Source organism: Condylura cristata, unplaced genomic scaffold, assembly GCF_000260355.1.
Source record: "Condylura cristata isolate star-nosed mole 26May11 unplaced genomic scaffold, ConCri1.0 scaffold00008, whole genome shotgun sequence".
In the NCBI taxonomy this organism is placed as follows: domain Eukaryota; kingdom Metazoa; phylum Chordata; class Mammalia; order Eulipotyphla; family Talpidae; genus Condylura; species Condylura cristata.
Window position 1 is genome coordinate 15,722,323 of NW_004567109.1, and position 17,071 is coordinate 15,739,393.

General features: G+C 47.7%; 1 protein-coding gene across 2 annotated transcripts in view; it reads left to right on the forward strand.

Annotated features, from left to right (window-relative positions):
* Nucleotides 1–425: 425 nt before the first annotated feature.
* The window catches only part of TMEM39B (transmembrane protein 39B), a 17,952-nt gene continuing 1,306 nt past the window's right edge, over nucleotides 426–17,071 (forward strand). Inside the window, exons 1-8 of one of the 2 annotated variants that reach the window (XM_004678736.1) lie at nucleotides 426–570; nucleotides 2,847–2,973; nucleotides 3,433–3,652; nucleotides 4,445–4,528; nucleotides 4,839–4,993; nucleotides 11,254–11,590; nucleotides 12,485–12,672; nucleotides 15,665–15,785. In XM_004678736.1, coding sequence (XP_004678793.1) covers nucleotides 567–570; nucleotides 2,847–2,973; nucleotides 3,433–3,652; nucleotides 4,445–4,528; nucleotides 4,839–4,993; nucleotides 11,254–11,590; nucleotides 12,485–12,672; nucleotides 15,665–15,785 — 1,236 coding nt within the window. In that variant the 5' untranslated portion in view covers nucleotides 426–566. Of the gene's footprint in view, nucleotides 571–2,614; nucleotides 2,627–2,846; nucleotides 2,974–3,432; nucleotides 3,653–4,444; nucleotides 4,529–4,838; nucleotides 4,994–11,253; nucleotides 11,591–12,484; nucleotides 12,673–15,664; nucleotides 15,786–17,071 lie in introns of those variants that run through there. The other variant, XM_012722655.1, reaches the window with a different exon arrangement.

Sequence of the window (17,071 nt, forward strand, 5' to 3'; positions counted from 1 at the left end):
GCTGCAGAATAGGGCCTGATGTAACGAATATTTAGGATTTAGGGTCAGCAACAATAGGTGAGATTGGATGTGGGACCCGAAGGAAGGGGAAAAATGACCCCCAGATTCTGACTGGGACAGACCACAATGCAATAAAGATGTAATTCCAACTCGGGCGCGTTGAGTTGGAGGTGCCTGTGGGCTGCCAAGGGACAGCTCCTCTGCGATGGGAGCCAGGAGGAGGTTCCAGCCCCTGCCCCTCCCTCCAGAGATGCTGGAGAAGGCACGCACGGGAAGAGCAGGAGGTGGGTAGTCCTCCCTCTAGGCTCTCAGCATCCGCAATAGGCGAGGCGCGAGGACCCGAGACAAAGAGCGCTCAGGCAACGCCTCCGTTCCGGCGGCCCCTTTAAGAAGCGCGCTTCCAGCTTCAAGCCCGCCTTGTATGCAAATTTGGCGGCGCGACGGGCGCGCGCGGCGGATACCCAGGGACTGGGCTGCGGCGGTTAGTCCTCTCCCGGCCGCCGTCGCCTCCGACATATTGCCCGCAGGAGCTGCGGCGGCGAAGCGGAGCGCGCCGGGGGGAGGAGATGGGTGAGCATAGTGGGTCTAGCTCGGCTCCGGAACGGGCGGGCGCGGGGGTTAGGATGGCCAAGCTGCTTAATTGCTCCCCCACGCGGGCAGGATCCCGGCGAGAGGGGGGAAGGGATGCGGGCGCAGTGGGACCCCGCCCCCTCCTTGTTGGGTGGGGCCTCTGCTGTTGGGGGCGGGACATTGGCGTGGTGGGCGGAGCTTCTGACTGCTGCAGGCTGGTGGGGTTAAGGCTTTGATGAGGACCCGCTCACCTGGGCTAGAAGGGGGCGGGGCTTACATGTGGGCGGGGCCCTCGTGCTGTGGGAGGAGCTTTAGGGCTCTGGTGAAAGTGCCGGGACAAACTTTCTGATCTGTGGGGTCTTTGCTTCCGGAGCTTGTGTGAGGACGAGCTTTCCGATCCGTTAGGGTTTTGCTCCGGGGTGGGTGGGGTTGGAACGAGACCTTCCAAGATAAGGAAGCCCATTCCGGAGTGGAGTTTCTGGGTTGAGAGAGCTTTCTTTGTCTTGGGGCGGAGTTTTTGGGCTTGTCAGTTGTGTAGGCGGGACTTCTGGGCTAAAGGATTTTAAGTAAAGAGAGACCACAGACAGAGCGGCGAGTAAGTGAGGGCTGAGGGTGCTTGTGTGGGATTTTCTAAGCCAAGTATAATAGTGTATGAGCTTCTGAGCTGGGTTCCTGGATCAGTCCTTTATGGAGACATGAGGGAAAAGCTCCTCTCTGTGGAGGGCATGTGTGTAGGCTGCTGTGTTGCGGTAAAGGGCATGACCTATAACTTGACCCGGATTGGGTGGTGCTCAGGGACTTTATACAGGACGTTTGTGCAAAGTGGGGCCGAAGAGTTCTGGCTAGACTGCTAACTCTAGAGAAAGAGATCGTGAGTCCAAGTTTTGTGACCACAGCCACACACTTCTCCCAGGGTCCACATCCATGACTCTGTGTTCAGCCCCTGGATCTTGACCAGGAGACACCAGGATGTCAGTTTAGCCAGATCTCAGTGCCTGCATGGAAAAACTGTCTCAAGGGTGCCAAGAATTTTAAGCCTACAGGAGGGACAGTATACACCAGCGCTGAGCACTCAGCATCCAGACCCCCAGACTACCTGTAGTGGTGTAAGCTCAGTTTCCGAATCAGTAGAAAACTTTGCTCAGTTCATTCACTTCAACATCTGTGTGCAGGGCACTTAATCCTGGGAACTAAGATAGGGGAACAACAGTTAAAAAGACAGATTGATGGCCCTCCCTGCTGGCGCAGTGGGTTAAAGCACAGCACTAAGAAGCTAAAGCCACTTCCGCATGAGTTGGATCCCGGCCCCGGAGCTGACCCACATGGCACGGCAGACCTCCCGCTGCTCCCCACAGCAGTGTACTTTGTCAGTCTGCCTGTTCTGCTCCCCACTCTGTCTCTGGTGAATCCTGTCACTGCTCGTGCACCTCTGGCCTGACCCCAGTTCTGTACGCATAAATAAATCTTTGAAAAAAAAAAAGCATAGATTCAGTTACTGATTTCACGGTCTAGTAGGAAAGACAGACTATAAATATGTTATCAAATGAGATAAATTCAGCAAGTAAGTTGTGAGTAAAAGTAGAAATAAAAGGGAAAATAAATAGTGATGTTTGAAAACAAATAATTTTGGTAAAACTTTATTTCAAAAATTTATTTTTAAATATTTCTTTTATTTATGCATACAAGGACTAGGGTACAGGCCAGAGGTGTGGGAAGTGAGGATTCACTAGAGACAGAGTGCGGAGCAGAACAGGCAGATCTGCTGAAATACACAGCTGAAGGAAGGTCTTCTGCTCTATGTGGGTCACCTCCCTGGCTGGGGATCGAACTTATGATCGATAGTGGCTGGCGATAGCTTGATAGTGCTGAGACTTTAAACCCTGTGACACCAAGGTACCCTGTTTCAAAAATTTAAACATCACCATGATTGCTTCAAGATTTCTGAAATTATGTGTTGTGCTTTTATCACTAAAAAAAAAAGTGGAAAGAGGACAGAGTGATAAGACAGCCACTTCAAAGATGGCAGTTTCCAGACAGAGAAAACATCAAATGCAAGGTAACTTAACTTGGTTAAGGAGAGAAATACCAGACAGCTAAATCATGGGGATGAGGCAGGTAATGGCAGATGAAGTTAGAGGGATGGGCAGGGCTAGATCAGAAGTCTCTGAGGATTAAGCAGTAAAGTGAGATACCAGGTAACTGGTAGCCAGTATAATTGCTATTATCCTATTACGTGGCCTCTGGCTTGAGGATCTGCCTTGTGTTGAGCCCCACAGGAGGAAGAAGAGGTCCCAACAGGACATCCTACTGTCGCAATCCACTCTGTGAGCCAGGATCCTCAGGGGGCTCTGGTGGGGGTCACACTTCCAGCGCATCCGTCACCAGTGTCCGTTCCCGCACCAGGTAAACCACCTCTCTCTTGCCCTCACTGCGGGCTCTGTCCATGGTGAGCAGTGGTGGGGGCTGTGTGAACTAAATTCTCCTTGATTGGGCTCTACAGCATGATACCCCAGATGCCAACTTAAAGGGCAGTGTGCTGCAGAGAAAAATCCAGAGGGTACTACCTGGACAGGTACAGTGGGATAGAGTGCAACAGACCCAAGACCTGCATTCTGCAGTTTCGCTGCTGATAAACTGGAGACTTAGACAAGTTGTTTCCCGTCTTTGATCATCTCGTCAGAGAGACTTAATAATTCTTTCCTTTCTGAGAGTGTCTGAATATGATTGGGGAGAGGAAAAGGCTTTGTGGGTGCCTTTGTCTGACAGGAGCTGCTTCTCTGGCTCTGTGCCACAATTCTGTCCCCCAGAAGCCCTTCTTGGTAGGATTCTTGGCTCCTGACCTTGTTCCCTCCCCACTCCTAGGAGCAGTTCTGGAACTGGTCTCTCCAGCCCCCCACTGGCCACCCAGACGGTCGTGCCTCTACAGCACTGCAAGATCCCTGAGCTGCCAGTCCAAGCCAGCATTCTCTTTGAGTTGCAGCTCTTCTTCTGCCAGCTCATAGCTCTCTTCGTCCACTACATCAACATTTACAAGACAGTGTGGTGGTATCCACCCTCCCATCCACCCTCCCACACCTCCCTGGTAGGTGCCCAGCTAGGACCAGCTGTGTATGTGTGAGAGACAGAGTGTGTGTGTGTGTGTGTGTGTGTGTGTGTGTGTGTGTGTGTGTGTGTGAGAGAGAGAGAGTGTGTGTGTATGTGTATGTGAGAGAGAGTGTGTGTGTGTGAGAAAGAGTGTGTGTGTGAGAGAGTGTGTGTGTGTGTATGTGAGAGTGTGTATGTGAGAGAGGGTGTGTGTGTGTGTGAGAGAGAGAGAGAGTGTGTGTGTGTGTGAGAGAGAGATAGACAGACAGAGCAGACAGATAAACACACCTCTGGTTTCAGTTTAGCATGACTTACCCACCACCCTGTACGCTAAATCCTATGTTGGACAGTGTAAAAGAAACAGGAGACTGATGATTCCTGAACACTTGCTCCTAATATGCTCATACTACTCTAGACCTTGTAAGGGGGACAGAGGTGAATCTGACACAAATTTTACCAAAAGGAGCAGTATCAGTCCTATGGGGTGATGAACCAAAGGTACATGTGAATGTTTCAGGGACTGGCAAGAGTTCTGTGCAGGAGAGGTGCATGGGTGATCACAGCAAGAAAGCTCCCTCACCACTCTCATCACCAGGGACTGTCCCACTTCCCTCCTCTGGGTCCTGTTCTACCCCTCTGGGTAATTCCCTGGCTTGATTCAGCTGAAGACCTGTGAAGGTCAGAGTGGGAACAGTCCCTATGGGAAGGGCTGGGCAGGGGAGGGGGGTATGAGAAAAGCCCATACATGGGCAGGGGACCCATGTGACCCCTAGCCTCTGCCCCCTGACAGAATTTCCACCTGATCGACTTCAACTTGCTGATGGTGACCACCATTGTTCTGGGCCGCCGCTTCATTGGGTCCATCGTGAAGGAGGTGATTGGGTCCTAGAGGCTGACCGGGGATGTTGGGCTCCTCTATCTCCCGGGGATGCCAAGGACATAGGCCCTTCCACCCTGAGGCGTTTCTTTGGGGTTCCCTTTGGACTTGGTCGAAGAGCATTGCACACTTCCATTTGACTCTTAGAATTTACTGGATGTCAAAGAGGATTCACCCTGCTGGTTCTGCCCAGCCTGCTGCCCCACATTTCCCAGGGTGGGTTTCAGGACATGCGGGGTGGGATTTGGGCACAGCCCCTGTGATCTCCACCCAAGATTCCATCCCGTCCTATCTCGCCCTGACCCAGGCTTCTCAGAGGGGAAAGGTCTCCCTCTTTCGCTCCATCCTGCTGTTCCTCACCCGCTTCACCGTTCTCACGGCAACAGGCTGGAGTCTGTGCCGCTCCCTCATCCACCTCTTCAGGACCTACTCCTTCCTGAACCTCCTGTTCCTCTGCTATCCGTGAGTACCCCTCACTGCCTAGTGCCCGCTCTTGGCCTTTGACCTGGGTGTGGCTGGGTCCACAGCCCCATACCTGGGAGACTCATAGGCAGGGCAGCAACAGTATCCCTCACTGTCTAATGGAGAGTGTCCCACAGAGCAGAAACTGAGAGGTCAGAATTTATGCAGGAGGCCAGCGAGGGGGAGGTCAAAATGGGACTCAGATCTGAGTGTGTTCCCACAGAACATCCTGGGGTGGATGTCTCCCTCTTTCTTCCTTTCCTTTTCTGGTTTTCTCTCTGTATCTTTGTGAATTTCAGTGTGTGTGTCATCTGTGGTGCCTTCCCTAGGCCTGTAAGCACCTGTGTGTGAGCATGAAGCACACGTGTGTTTGTGTGTGTGTCTACACACGCATGTGTGTACATATCTGTCTTTTTGTCTGTTTCGCTCATTCACCCTGTCACCTCCTTGCCCACTGTCTCTCCAGAACCCGGATTATTGAGGAAAGAGCCGCAGACTGCCCTTTTGTGCGTATATACATACATTTGGGGGTGACTTTTCCACGGTGTCTACTCTGGCTGCCCCTGGGGCTGGCTCCTGGCTGCCTGGGCATTGATAGTTATTTCCCAACCTCTGGGCTTTCTGGATAATGAACTTCCTCAGGCCAGGCCAAACCTGTACATGGAGAAGCCTCAAAGCTGCACGCTTCCCTCTGCCCCACATGACCAAAAGGGCGCTGTTGTGCGAGGACACCCACCGCATTTGCTGCACTTACACTTTCTTTTTAACTCTAAGACAGACACGTATGCTAATAAAGCATTAAACGTTACAGAAATTTTAACAGAAAATGAAAGCCCCACAGAATCTCCATCTCTGGAAAGCCATATTGACAGTATATCCTTCCGAACTTGTTTACACACATTCTTTATCCAAACAAAGGTGGGATTATACTCTTTCTGATGTACAACTTACTACATTTTTTACATCATATAACTTGGATGTTTACAGGCAGTACATACGGGTCTGCATTTTTTTATTTATTTATTTTAAAAGATTTATGCATATAAGAACTGAGGTACGGACACAGATGTGGGGTCGTGGTGAGAGGACATTGGGGAGCAGAACAGGTAGATGTACTGAAATACACTGCTGAGGGGAGCAGCAGGCAGGTCAGGAGAGGTCTGCCGCGCCATGTGGGTCAGCTCTCTGGCTGGGGATCGAACTCGTGCTCCCGTGGCTGCGGATTGCCTCATAGTGCTGCCCTTTAATCTGTTGCCCTATTTTTATTTTAATAGCCTCATAGTATTCCGTTGTATAGATCTTTTTAAACAGTTTCTTATTTGTCTTCTCCTGGTGAACTTGTGGGTTGTTTTTAGCTTTTCGCTATTCAAAGCAATAATGAGAGAGCTTTTTTTTGCACACATCTTTGCATACTTGTCCAGTATCCCTATGCAACATCTTCAGAGAACTACTAAGCCAAAGGTGTGGCTCTATTTTCTGATAGCTGGAAAATGTAACAAATTGCCCTCAAAGGGTTTACTGGTTAAAACTGTCAACAGTAGCCTTAATTTCTGGTTATACTCCAGTAAGTCTGTTCTCCCTAGGTACAGACATTATCCAAATGTTCATATTTTTCTTTTTGTCAAAAAAAAACTTTAACATAGTTTAAATACGTCGTAAAAATTAAGTCCAGTGGTGCCAACATGCTAATGATAAAAAACAGCCTCCAACCCCACCTCCCATGTTTTTTAATCCCAATTCTTAAAAATATTCTTACTGTTTTAAGTGTTTTTCAAGTTACTGCCATCATTCTAATACCCTGAAACTTTACTTATACATAGTTAAAATTCAAAGGTGAAAGGACATAGAATGAAAAAGGCCCCCCACCCTGACTTTTATTCCTAGCTACCCCCCAGTGTTTCTGGTCGCCTGTGTAATTTGGAAGTAAATGCTCTGCGCGTGTACGAGCCGTCACTCGTGTCACGTGCCACGTGCCCCTGAGCGCATCTTCCCTGCAGCCCTTCCCAGTATTAGGTCACTGTTAGTATTTTCAGTTTTCTGTTGATTATCTTTATTTCAGTGATAGGAGTATGCTGTATTTTTATGCCATCAGCATAGTCAGCATCTTCATTCCTCTTACGAAGAGAATCCTAGGAACCCAGCCCACCCCTTTGCTTCCCTCTGCCTCTTACTTCCCGGCAGCTACACTTTTATATTGTCAAGCTTGACATTCACGTTCTCCTACTTAACCTTGTCTTCCTTTCTTTGGGTCAGGTAAATTCTAGAAATTAAAAACCAGTAAGTGGCCTTGATATTTTGAGTGTGGAAATGCCATTCATGGAGACCCCATAGAGTGCGTTGGTGACCTTCCTTCTCTGTAGTCACTAAGTTTTCATCTTGGACCTCTTAAAAAATGTTTCAAGTGTAAACATCAAATAGTTTCTCTTTTCTGACTTTCCATCATTGGCTTAAAATCATGTCACTTTTTAGTTTGCTTCATATTAAGATTGTAATTTTCTGATACAGCTTTTTATTTTTCTTAGCTTTTCTAATTACCTTTCTTTTTTCTTGTTGACAAAAGAATGATGGGCCTTCAACATGTCCTCAAGTTTATCCAGCCTCTCAATCATGCTTCCTGGCCTGGAGTCCATTCCCCCCTCCCCCAAAGACATCCCTCCTGGAGCCCTGCAGCCTCCTGCTCCAGTCTGGAGGGGTTGCTCTTTAGGCCTGCTGTTCAGCTCTCAGCCTGGGACTCCCCTTCGCTGGCCTCCTGGGTTGGATCCACTGTTTCCTGGATCCCCCGTCTTCCTCTTTCTTGGTTTTCTCCCTTGTTTTGCTGGAGTACATTATCAGGTAATTTCTTTACAATGGGTACACGGGAGGAATATACATTCTGAGTCTTTGCATGTCTAAAAATGTCTTTATTCTCGCCTCTTACTTGACTGATGGTTCATTTGAATATAGATTTCTGAGTTCAAATTCATATTCTTAGAATTTTGAAGATACTGTTCCATGGTCTATAACATCTGTCATTGCTAGTGAGAAGTCTGAAGCCAATTTGTTTCCAATTATCTTAGTTTTTTTTTTTTCCTTACAGGAGTTTTGGAATATTATCTCTTGATTATTTGAAATTTCACAATGATGTGTCTGATGTTTTGAACGTTTGTTATTCATCTTATCAGGACTTATTAAAAGACTTGGGATTCTTCTTTTTTAAAATAATATCTTCCCTTCTACTTTTTTCTCTTCTTTCTGGTATTTCTGTTCATTAGATGGTAGATAGCATAGACTAGTCTCTTAATTTTCTCTAACATTTTTCCTCAGCTTTTTCGACTCTCCCTGGTTCTTCCTCTCTCCTTTCTTCTCTACTCCTGTCTCTTTCTCTTGGACGTCCTGTTCTCTCTCCTTTTATTTTGCCTTAAAGGAGATTTTCTCAATTTTTATCTTCCTGCTTTTTTTTTTTTTTAATAATATAATAGTTTATTTTTACATCATTTTGTGCATTCTCCCAGCTTTTTTACTGAGATTCTTTTCAACAGTCACAGTTTTTATTCCTAAGGTCTCTTTCTTCTGCTTGTTCTTTCCTCCCTGCATGCTGTGCTTGTTTTAAAATGTCGTATGCTCCCTAAATTTTGACTTTCCACTTAGGTAGCATTTTTCTGTCTCTACTCCAGTTTTCTAAATATAATTGATTTCTTTGGTTGCTTCGTTATCTTTAAGAATGAAGGACTAAGTAGTTTGAAATGCATTATTCTCTCTCACTGTCATTGTAGACATGAGGGGGAGATTTGACTGGGAGTTCTAAGTGTGTGGCCAGGACACAGTGACTGCAGGCTTTGCCTTAGGATGAACGAGTGAGGTGTAGTTGTCAGGCCGTGGACCCCGAAAGGCCAGAAAGGTGGTGCTAACACTAGGAACCCCCACTCGAGACCTCAGTTCCCTATAGTTTAGACAGTTTCTTTGAAGAAACGTTCACAGTGGGTTGTATGAGGTATGAAGGAGACTAAAGGAGCCAATTCTTACAAGTAAATAAAAAATCTTTGTTTAATGCTGTTTGTTCAGCCTTGCTGTGCCCTTCTACTTTCTCAGAAATGTGACCACTTCAAGCAAGAGTCTCCTTTGGGTCACTCAGTGCAGATCAGCGCCTACCCCCAGTACAGCCCTAAGGCATCTTCTAGACTTACACCAGCCAATTTTGTAGCATCTATCTGCTTTCTGTCATTGAAGATTTGAACAGGCTCGTTTGAGTTGCTGTAATGTAAAGTATATATTGGATTCTGAGGACAGTACCAAAAAAGTAAAGCAAAGCATCTCATTAATAAACAGTGATTACATGTTGACATGATATATTTTGCACATATTGGGATAAATGAAATTATGTATTAAAATGATCTTTATTTCTTAATGTGGCTACTAGAAAATTGAAAATTACATTTGTGACGCTCATAAAGAGCAGCACATTAGAGAATGACTTCCTTCCTCATCTGTCACCTGTCATGTACTTTCTAGATTTATCAAAATGAGATAACCCCCACTCTCATTCTTTTTTGCCGATAGATTTATTTTCTGCTTTTTACTGTCACACCTTGGGTGGGAAGGCTGAAAGGAAACCTGCCATCTTGCATGTGAAGCGGTTTCTAACTTTTTTTTTTTATTTCTAACTTCTGACCCATCAGAGTTGTGTCATTTGCTGTCACCAGATAATTGAGTGGATCACAAGACCTACCTGCGTTCCTCCCTAGAGGCAAAACCAGGGAGATTCTTAAGTATGGACTCTAACTTTGAGTCTGAATTGTATGTTCATATAGGTGCCCCATCCCCTCATTCTCGCAGGTATCCTGAAGTACAGTTTGGAAATCCCATTTCAGTCTTCTGTAATCACTGGCCTCTTTCTTTTCTAATCAGACTGTATTGATCTTCTGCTGTGGGCCAGGCACATGCTGGGGGTTGTTGCAAGGATTAGAAAAGATTATGAAAACGCTTGTATCATGCCTATCTGAATGTAGAGAATCAGTGCAAGCTACAGAGGATAAGGCGAGTTACAAAAATTGAGGTTCAAAGAGGATATATATATATGTATATATAAATGGCCCTAAATCACAGAACTAGTAAGTAATAGAAGTAGTGATTTTCATCCTGGCCTGTTTGACCCTAAAGATTATGCTTTCAGCCAGAGTTCTCTAATTTATCTTACTTACTTTACCCTGGGAGAATAGTAGTATCCCCATTTTATATCTTCATGGAGGATGTATTCTGGATGTGGTTTATGTAAAGAGCATCCTCATTTTATAGGTAGGAAAGTAAAAACCCAAAGAAGCTGTTACTTGCCCAAGGATTCTCATATCCTTTCTTAGACCCTCAGAAAATAGGAAAAGAGAAAATTACTGTTGGTAAGAAAATTTAGCATTCTTAAGCTGACCCTTCTGGGGCTGTGTAACTCAGGATCTGGGAGTATTGTGAGGCCCCAAGCTAAGTAAAAAAAGGAATGCCTGTAAAGGACATCTGCTGTGGACCTTCCAGGCACTGTGCTCAGCACCCACCCACTTTCTGTAGTTACCTACCCTTCTAGGCTGTGGGTGTGTCTGGTTTGTTCCTCAAACAGCACCAGCCACACACTCAACACAGCCTTTGACCAATTTGCTCCAGCTCTGAGGGACTGGTACTATTCAACGGTCTGGTAGAGTCAGTACAAAATAAGTATTTGTTCCCAAACTGCTCTCTATGAACTAAAGATCCTCTAACATAGGCATCCATAGCATCTTATGCACCTCTTTGGTGTCACTGAGTACATTTTGAGTTAATTGTTCATCGCACTTGTTGAGTATCTGCTTGGTCTTTGGTATCAGACAGTTGTGAGTTGGAATCTTAGCTCTTGCAACTTCCTTTGTTATGTAACCTTTACCTCTCTGAGCCACAGTTTCTCAGCTGAAATGGGTACAAAGTAATCCTCATAATAATGGTTTAGGAGATTGAAAGAAGAGCATGCAGGTAAAGCACTTAGTACAGTGTCCAGAACACAGGCTGTGCCAGTAAGTGCGAGCTGTTACTGTGTTAGTCAGCACCTGCTTCCTGCTAGACCCCTGGTGCTCGGCACAACACTTCTCATGCACTAATGCCAATACGTGTGTCGAATGACTCATCACTGGATGGAAGGCTGGGTAGTTTCTCCCCTGTGAGCAGCCGGGAGAGCGAAGCCACAGACAGTAAAGAGTTCCTCAGTGGTTGAGGGTTGGGTCCAGGCCCATGGGCAGGCTTGCCCTCATCATGGTCTTCCCCAGCAGGTTTGGGATGTACATTCCGTTCCTGCAGCTGAATTGTGACCTCCGCAAGACAAACTTCTTCAGCCACGTGGCCTCCGTGGGGCCCCGGGAGGCGGTCAGTGGCCTGGCACGGAGCCGGGACTACCTGCTGACGCTGCGGGAGACCTGGAAGCAGCACACACGGCAGCTGTATGGCCCAGAGGCCATGCCCACCCATGCCTGCTGCCTGTCACCCAGCCTCATCCGCAGCGAGGTAGAGTTCCTCAAGATGGACTTCAACTGGCGAATGAAGGAGGTGCTGGTCAGCTCCATGCTGAGCGCCTACTATGTGGCCTTTGTGCCCGTCTGGTTCGTCAAGGTGCGTAGCCCCCCCAGGAAGGGGAACGGCCTTGCCCTCCTGCCTGCCCCCATGAGCCCTCCTGCTTGCATAAAGAACTCCACCTTTTGTGATGAGACTCCCATCTGTTCTCTTCAGAGCTAAAGTAACCACTGTCTCCATCTTAGAGTGGGTAAAACAAGGTCGATTGAAAGGAAGTGACCTGCCCGAGGCACCGACCAGTGAAGGAGGCAGGCCATTCGTGATACTTGATACAAAGAGCAGTGATTTGTAGCCCATGTGGCTGTTTGGGCACAGGCTTGTCATAATGTCCTGCTTTATCATTAAATATGAAAGCCAGGATTCATCCAGATCTGAGGGACCCCAAAAGCCTGTGCTTTCCAGCTTGGGTAGCCTCTGGGAAGCTACCCCTGCTGACAGTTGACCTGAGGCATTTCTCTAAGAATGGACAGCTCTGAATGAGTGGAGAGTGAGAGGACTTCTGTCTGGGGAACACCTGCAGTATATATATAGTTACATCCTGCTACAGTTTTCACGAGTTCTTTACTCCTCCCTGCACCTCCCAAGTGGCTTATAGCCCAGAGCCCAGAGGAAGTGAAGTGACTTGCCCAAGGCCACAGATTAAAAAGCCCAAGGCCAAGATCTCAACTCTTGCCTGTTGACCCCCAGAACTTCTCCTCTGTCTCAGAATGGTGAGCAGTGGGAGCGGTTTTTCTTTGTAGAAATATAGTGGGCTGAGGGTTTCTGTCCATGATTAAGAAGTTGTGAGATCTTTGTTGATGGTTGATCCTTAGTTTCAGACCACCCTGAGGTCTCTGCAGGGCTGTCCTGATGTCCGAGCAGAGAGAATTAGGGAGGGGAGAGAGTGAGACCTTACGGGTGTCCCAGGCCTCACCCACCTCCCGCTGCCCCTAGAACACACATTACTATGACAAGCGCTGGTCCTGCGAGCTCTTCCTGCTGGTGTCCATCAGCACCTCAGTGATCCTCATGCAGCACCTGCTGCCTGCCAGCTACTGTGACCTGCTGCACAAGGCCGCTGCCCATCTGGGCTGCTGGCAGAAGGTGGACCCAGCGCTGTGCTCCAACGTGCTGCAACACCCGTGAGTTGCCCCACCCTTCTTTGCCCAGCCCCAGCCCTCCGGGTCAGTGTCTAGAGTCACTCATCATCTCATTCCTTCAGCCAGCAAGTAATGGCTGAGCATGTCTTGTCTGCTAGGTCTTGTGGCCAGAGCGGGGCATGGCAGTGTACTGGGGATAGGTGGTCAGCTCATCAGCTCGTTGACTGTCTCCTTCACTGAATGCTGTTTATTTGCTATTGATTGGATTTGACCAGTCATTGCTTCACTTCTCTCACCTGCTCACTCACTCATTCAGTCATTAGGTTACCTCTTTGAGCAGACATTTACATCTACCTAATCCATACCAGGCCTGGTCCTATGTTTTGGGCAAAGGAGTCTGGACTTTGACCTGTAGGCAGAGGAGAGTTCTGAACAGTGGAGGAACCCATTCCAGGCTACCCCTTAAAAGCCTCAGTGGGTCATAGGAGGTGGTGCTGTTAACTGCCGGTGAACCCTGGCCAGGGAAGGGAAGCTACCGGAGGAGATGACCGAGACAAGATCCCTGAGTTCACAGCCTGGTGGGGGGAAGTAGCGACAAACACAGGATGAGGGGCGCAAAGGAGGCCCAGCTGGAGGATGGTACTGCACCCAGAGCAGAGGCAGATAGTGCCCTGCTTAGGCTGGCCATGAGGCTGTCCTCCTTCATCTGGCTGACCTTTCCTGGGTGCCTAGCATTCCTACAACTCTTTATCACAGTGCTTTCCCCCAGATTATACTAATTTTCACACCTGTATTGCCCTATTAGCCTGGAAGCTCCTCGAGACGGGGACCATCTCTGAATCACGTCTGAGTCTTGGGCCCAGCACAAGGCCTGGCAGAGAGGAGGCCCCAGGACAGGTTAGTAGATAGGCCCGCCAAGGAACAAGATGCAGAGGGAGGCTAGACACCAAACCTCCTGGTGTTGGCCCTCTGTGCCAGACAGGGTCCTTGCTGGACTCGGTCCATGTGGTCCAGGAAAGGGACTGGGCATTGCCAGTTAGGCACAGATGGGATGCAGCTTAGGCTCAGGCTCTGAGAAGAGGGAGTAGAGCAGAATATAATTAAATAAGAGGACGAACCTGGCCGTGGCTCACCATGGTCTGCAGATAAGCTCCAGGCTCCTGCACAGGGCTTCCCATCTGAGAGCAAGGACCAGCCCCACCTCCCACCCCCCAACCCCGGCCTTTTCTGCTCCATCCTGTACTATGCTTCCACTCATACCCCACTCAGGCTGGACCAGACCTCTGCAGATCCTCAGATTCTGTACTTTTGTATCTAGGCTTCGGCTATGGTGCATGTTTTACCTGGAATGCCCTATCTTTCTCTTCCCAGCGAACCCCCATTGATCCCTTAGCATTTTGCTTTGTCCAGGAACACTTTCCTGACCACACAGGATGGGTTTGGTGTCCCTCCCCTGTGAACCCCAAACCAATAACACCACATACACGGCTTCCTGCTCTGTTTGCTCAGTCACTTGCTGTCTTTCCAGGACTGCCACCCCTGGAGGTCAGGGTCCAGGGTCCTTGCCTGTCATGCACTCAAACGTCTCCTTACCCCTGGCAGAGTACCTGGCTTCTGTTGGGTCTGTGGTAAATTTTTTTTTTTAGGTAAAATTTACATATTTTCATACATAGTGAAATGCACAAATCTCAAAGTATACAATTTTATTTTTTTTTAGTTTTTAAAAGATTTGTTTATGGATACAGAACTGGGGTACAGGCCAGAGGTGCAGGGGCAATGAGAGGATTCATCAGAGACAGAGTGGGGAGCAAAACAAGCCGACTGCCAAAGTACACTGCTGAGGGGAGCAGCAGGTAAAACAGGAGAGGTCTACTTACATATGGGTCAGCTCCCTGGCCAGGGATCGAACTCTTGCTGAAGCAGCTGTGGCTGGCTTCATAGTGCTTCACCTTAACGTATGTGCCACCAGGGAGGACCCCAAGATGTATAATTCTTTGAAAACATTTCCAGCTTCTCAGAAAATTCCTTCAGGACTCTTCCCAAAGATTCTCCTCTACCCTCTTTCCCCCCAGGACAACCAAAGTTCCATTTCCTTTCACCATAGTTTAGTTTTACCTACTCTAGAACTTCATATAAATGAACTAACATATAGTAAATACTCTGTCTAGGTTCTGACATTCAGCATTTTGTCTGTGTTGTGTTTAAATGCCATGACTTTTTTTCAGTGAATCAATCAACAGGGCAGCAAAAGAGGGAGCTTCTTGCAGATACTGATTCTTAATCTTCTGGCCCAGTACCCTTTGGAGATCCTGGGAGATCTTGCAGAGCACCGGAAGAAAGTTCACTGATATCACTATCCCACAACCTCATTCACTGGGGCCTCTTGGGGCCAGGTCTTGTGGCCGGCCTTGAGGACACAGAGATGAATCAGACAGACACTGTTCCTCCCCTCAAGGGCCACAGACTATTCAGGGATATAAATAGGAATGTAAATATGTGACAAAACGCTGGGGAAAGGCAGAAAACTCAGATAGCAGTTAAAGGTTGCTGAACTCTGTAGGGAGTTTGAGAAAGGATTCCTGGAGGATGCTGACTGATATTTGAAGGATGACAGAGCTTGTCAGAAGAAAAAGGCATTAGGAGTGACACTCCACTTGTAGGGAGCAACTTAAGTAGATGGTGCTGGAGAAACTGGAACTAGTATGAGAGTCCTGGAAGACCACACAAATCTTGGTCAGGGCAGATCTGTGTGGTGGACAGTTGGAGGACAGATGAATAGGATACACCTAAAGAGGAAAAAGGTGCATAACAATTCCTCAAATATCAACCCTAGATCTTTTAACTTCACAAAGTGAATTTCTCATGACTCTTAACCCATTTTACAGATGAGGCAGTTGAGATCCATAAAAAGAAAGTCACTGTGTCTAAGAGATAGACATAGAAGTAGAGCCCTGGTGGTCGCCCCATGCCCAATCTGGTACCCTCTTTTGTGGCTGAACTCAGGGTAAAGGGCACTGTTGGGCTGTGCCCGTAGGTGGACTGAAGAATGCATGTGGCCACAGGGCGTGCTGGTGAAACACAGCAAGAACGTGTACAAAGCAGTGGGTCACTACAACGTGGCCATCCCCTCGGACGTCTCCCACTTCCGGTTCCACGTGAGTTTCCTCCCCTGGGAAGGAGGGGTGGGGCCTGATCTAGAAGACAGGGCAGGAGAACCTTGGGGCAGCCAGGTGATGTTACAGTCAGAGAAAGTTATTTGTAGTATTTCCCTAATCCAAAGGAAGACGGCCCACCTGTAGCACAAGGCAGCCGATTCAGTCATCACGTCAGAGCTGTGGCTCACTGGTAACAGATCTTTCAAAATACTGGGTGGAGAAACTCTGGGTAGAGACAGGGAAGATGATACAATAAAAGGAATTCTTAGTGGGGAAAGTAGTAACTATCCTCACGCCTCATCACGTGCCAGGCACTGTGGTAAGCACATCCCATGCACACTCCCAGGCTGTCTTCACCGGAGTCTTGCATGAGAGAAGGGCCGGGCTGGCCATGTTTTCAGATCCTGAAACTGAGTTAAAGAATGTAACTGGTTCACAGGTACCTTACTCTGGGAAACTGGGGACTTAATACTATGGAAAGGGCTGCTCAAAATCTTCTAGGCTAGTGTTCTCCAGTTTATTATCTATCAAAATCTCTACCCCCCACCCCAAACACAGCCATAAAATCTGGTACATAGGACCTCATGGCAGTATTCTTTGTGAAAGGCTTTACTTCTCACTCACCCCTGCTGTCTACCCTAAGAGACCTCTTTAGAACCTGGAGTACTGAGGAACACAGTTTGAGATGATCTGAGCAGATGACTTCACAGGAGAGAAACCTTAGGCTAGAAAGGAAAGGGAGTCACCCAAGGTCCTGCAGCCTGTTGGGTGCATAGCTGAGTCTAGCATCTTGTTCTCTTTGCCTCCCATTTCCCATTTTTCTCATCTTGTTAGCAGCCAGGAATTTTAGGCCCCTAAATACTGATCACTCTTGAGCTGTTTAGAAAAATTTTCTTGATTCCCTACACTCTGCCTTGCCATGTTAACACCAGGTAAGGATAAAGCGCTGCCATGTCCCCTAGAAGCTTCTGGCCTAGCTGGGGATGGCACATAAGTTATAGGTGACTCAGATTGGAGATTCTTTCTGGACCAGTGTCAAGAGTCTAATTTGTTGAGGCATGGTAATAGTTAGAAGGATCACATATAAGGATTTTAGACCAGAAAAAAAGTAAGACCACAAACAAGACCACCTTCTACTTGGAGGAGGTAGACGTTGAACAGATCTTAAATGACTTAAGAGGGAAGCAGTATTGTTAAGAACAGTACAAACAAACAGGCTGCAACGTGCATGCCCAATCCTACAAAATCTGTCTTAAGTCTGCAGGGGGCCCCAAGAGCTTGTCCCT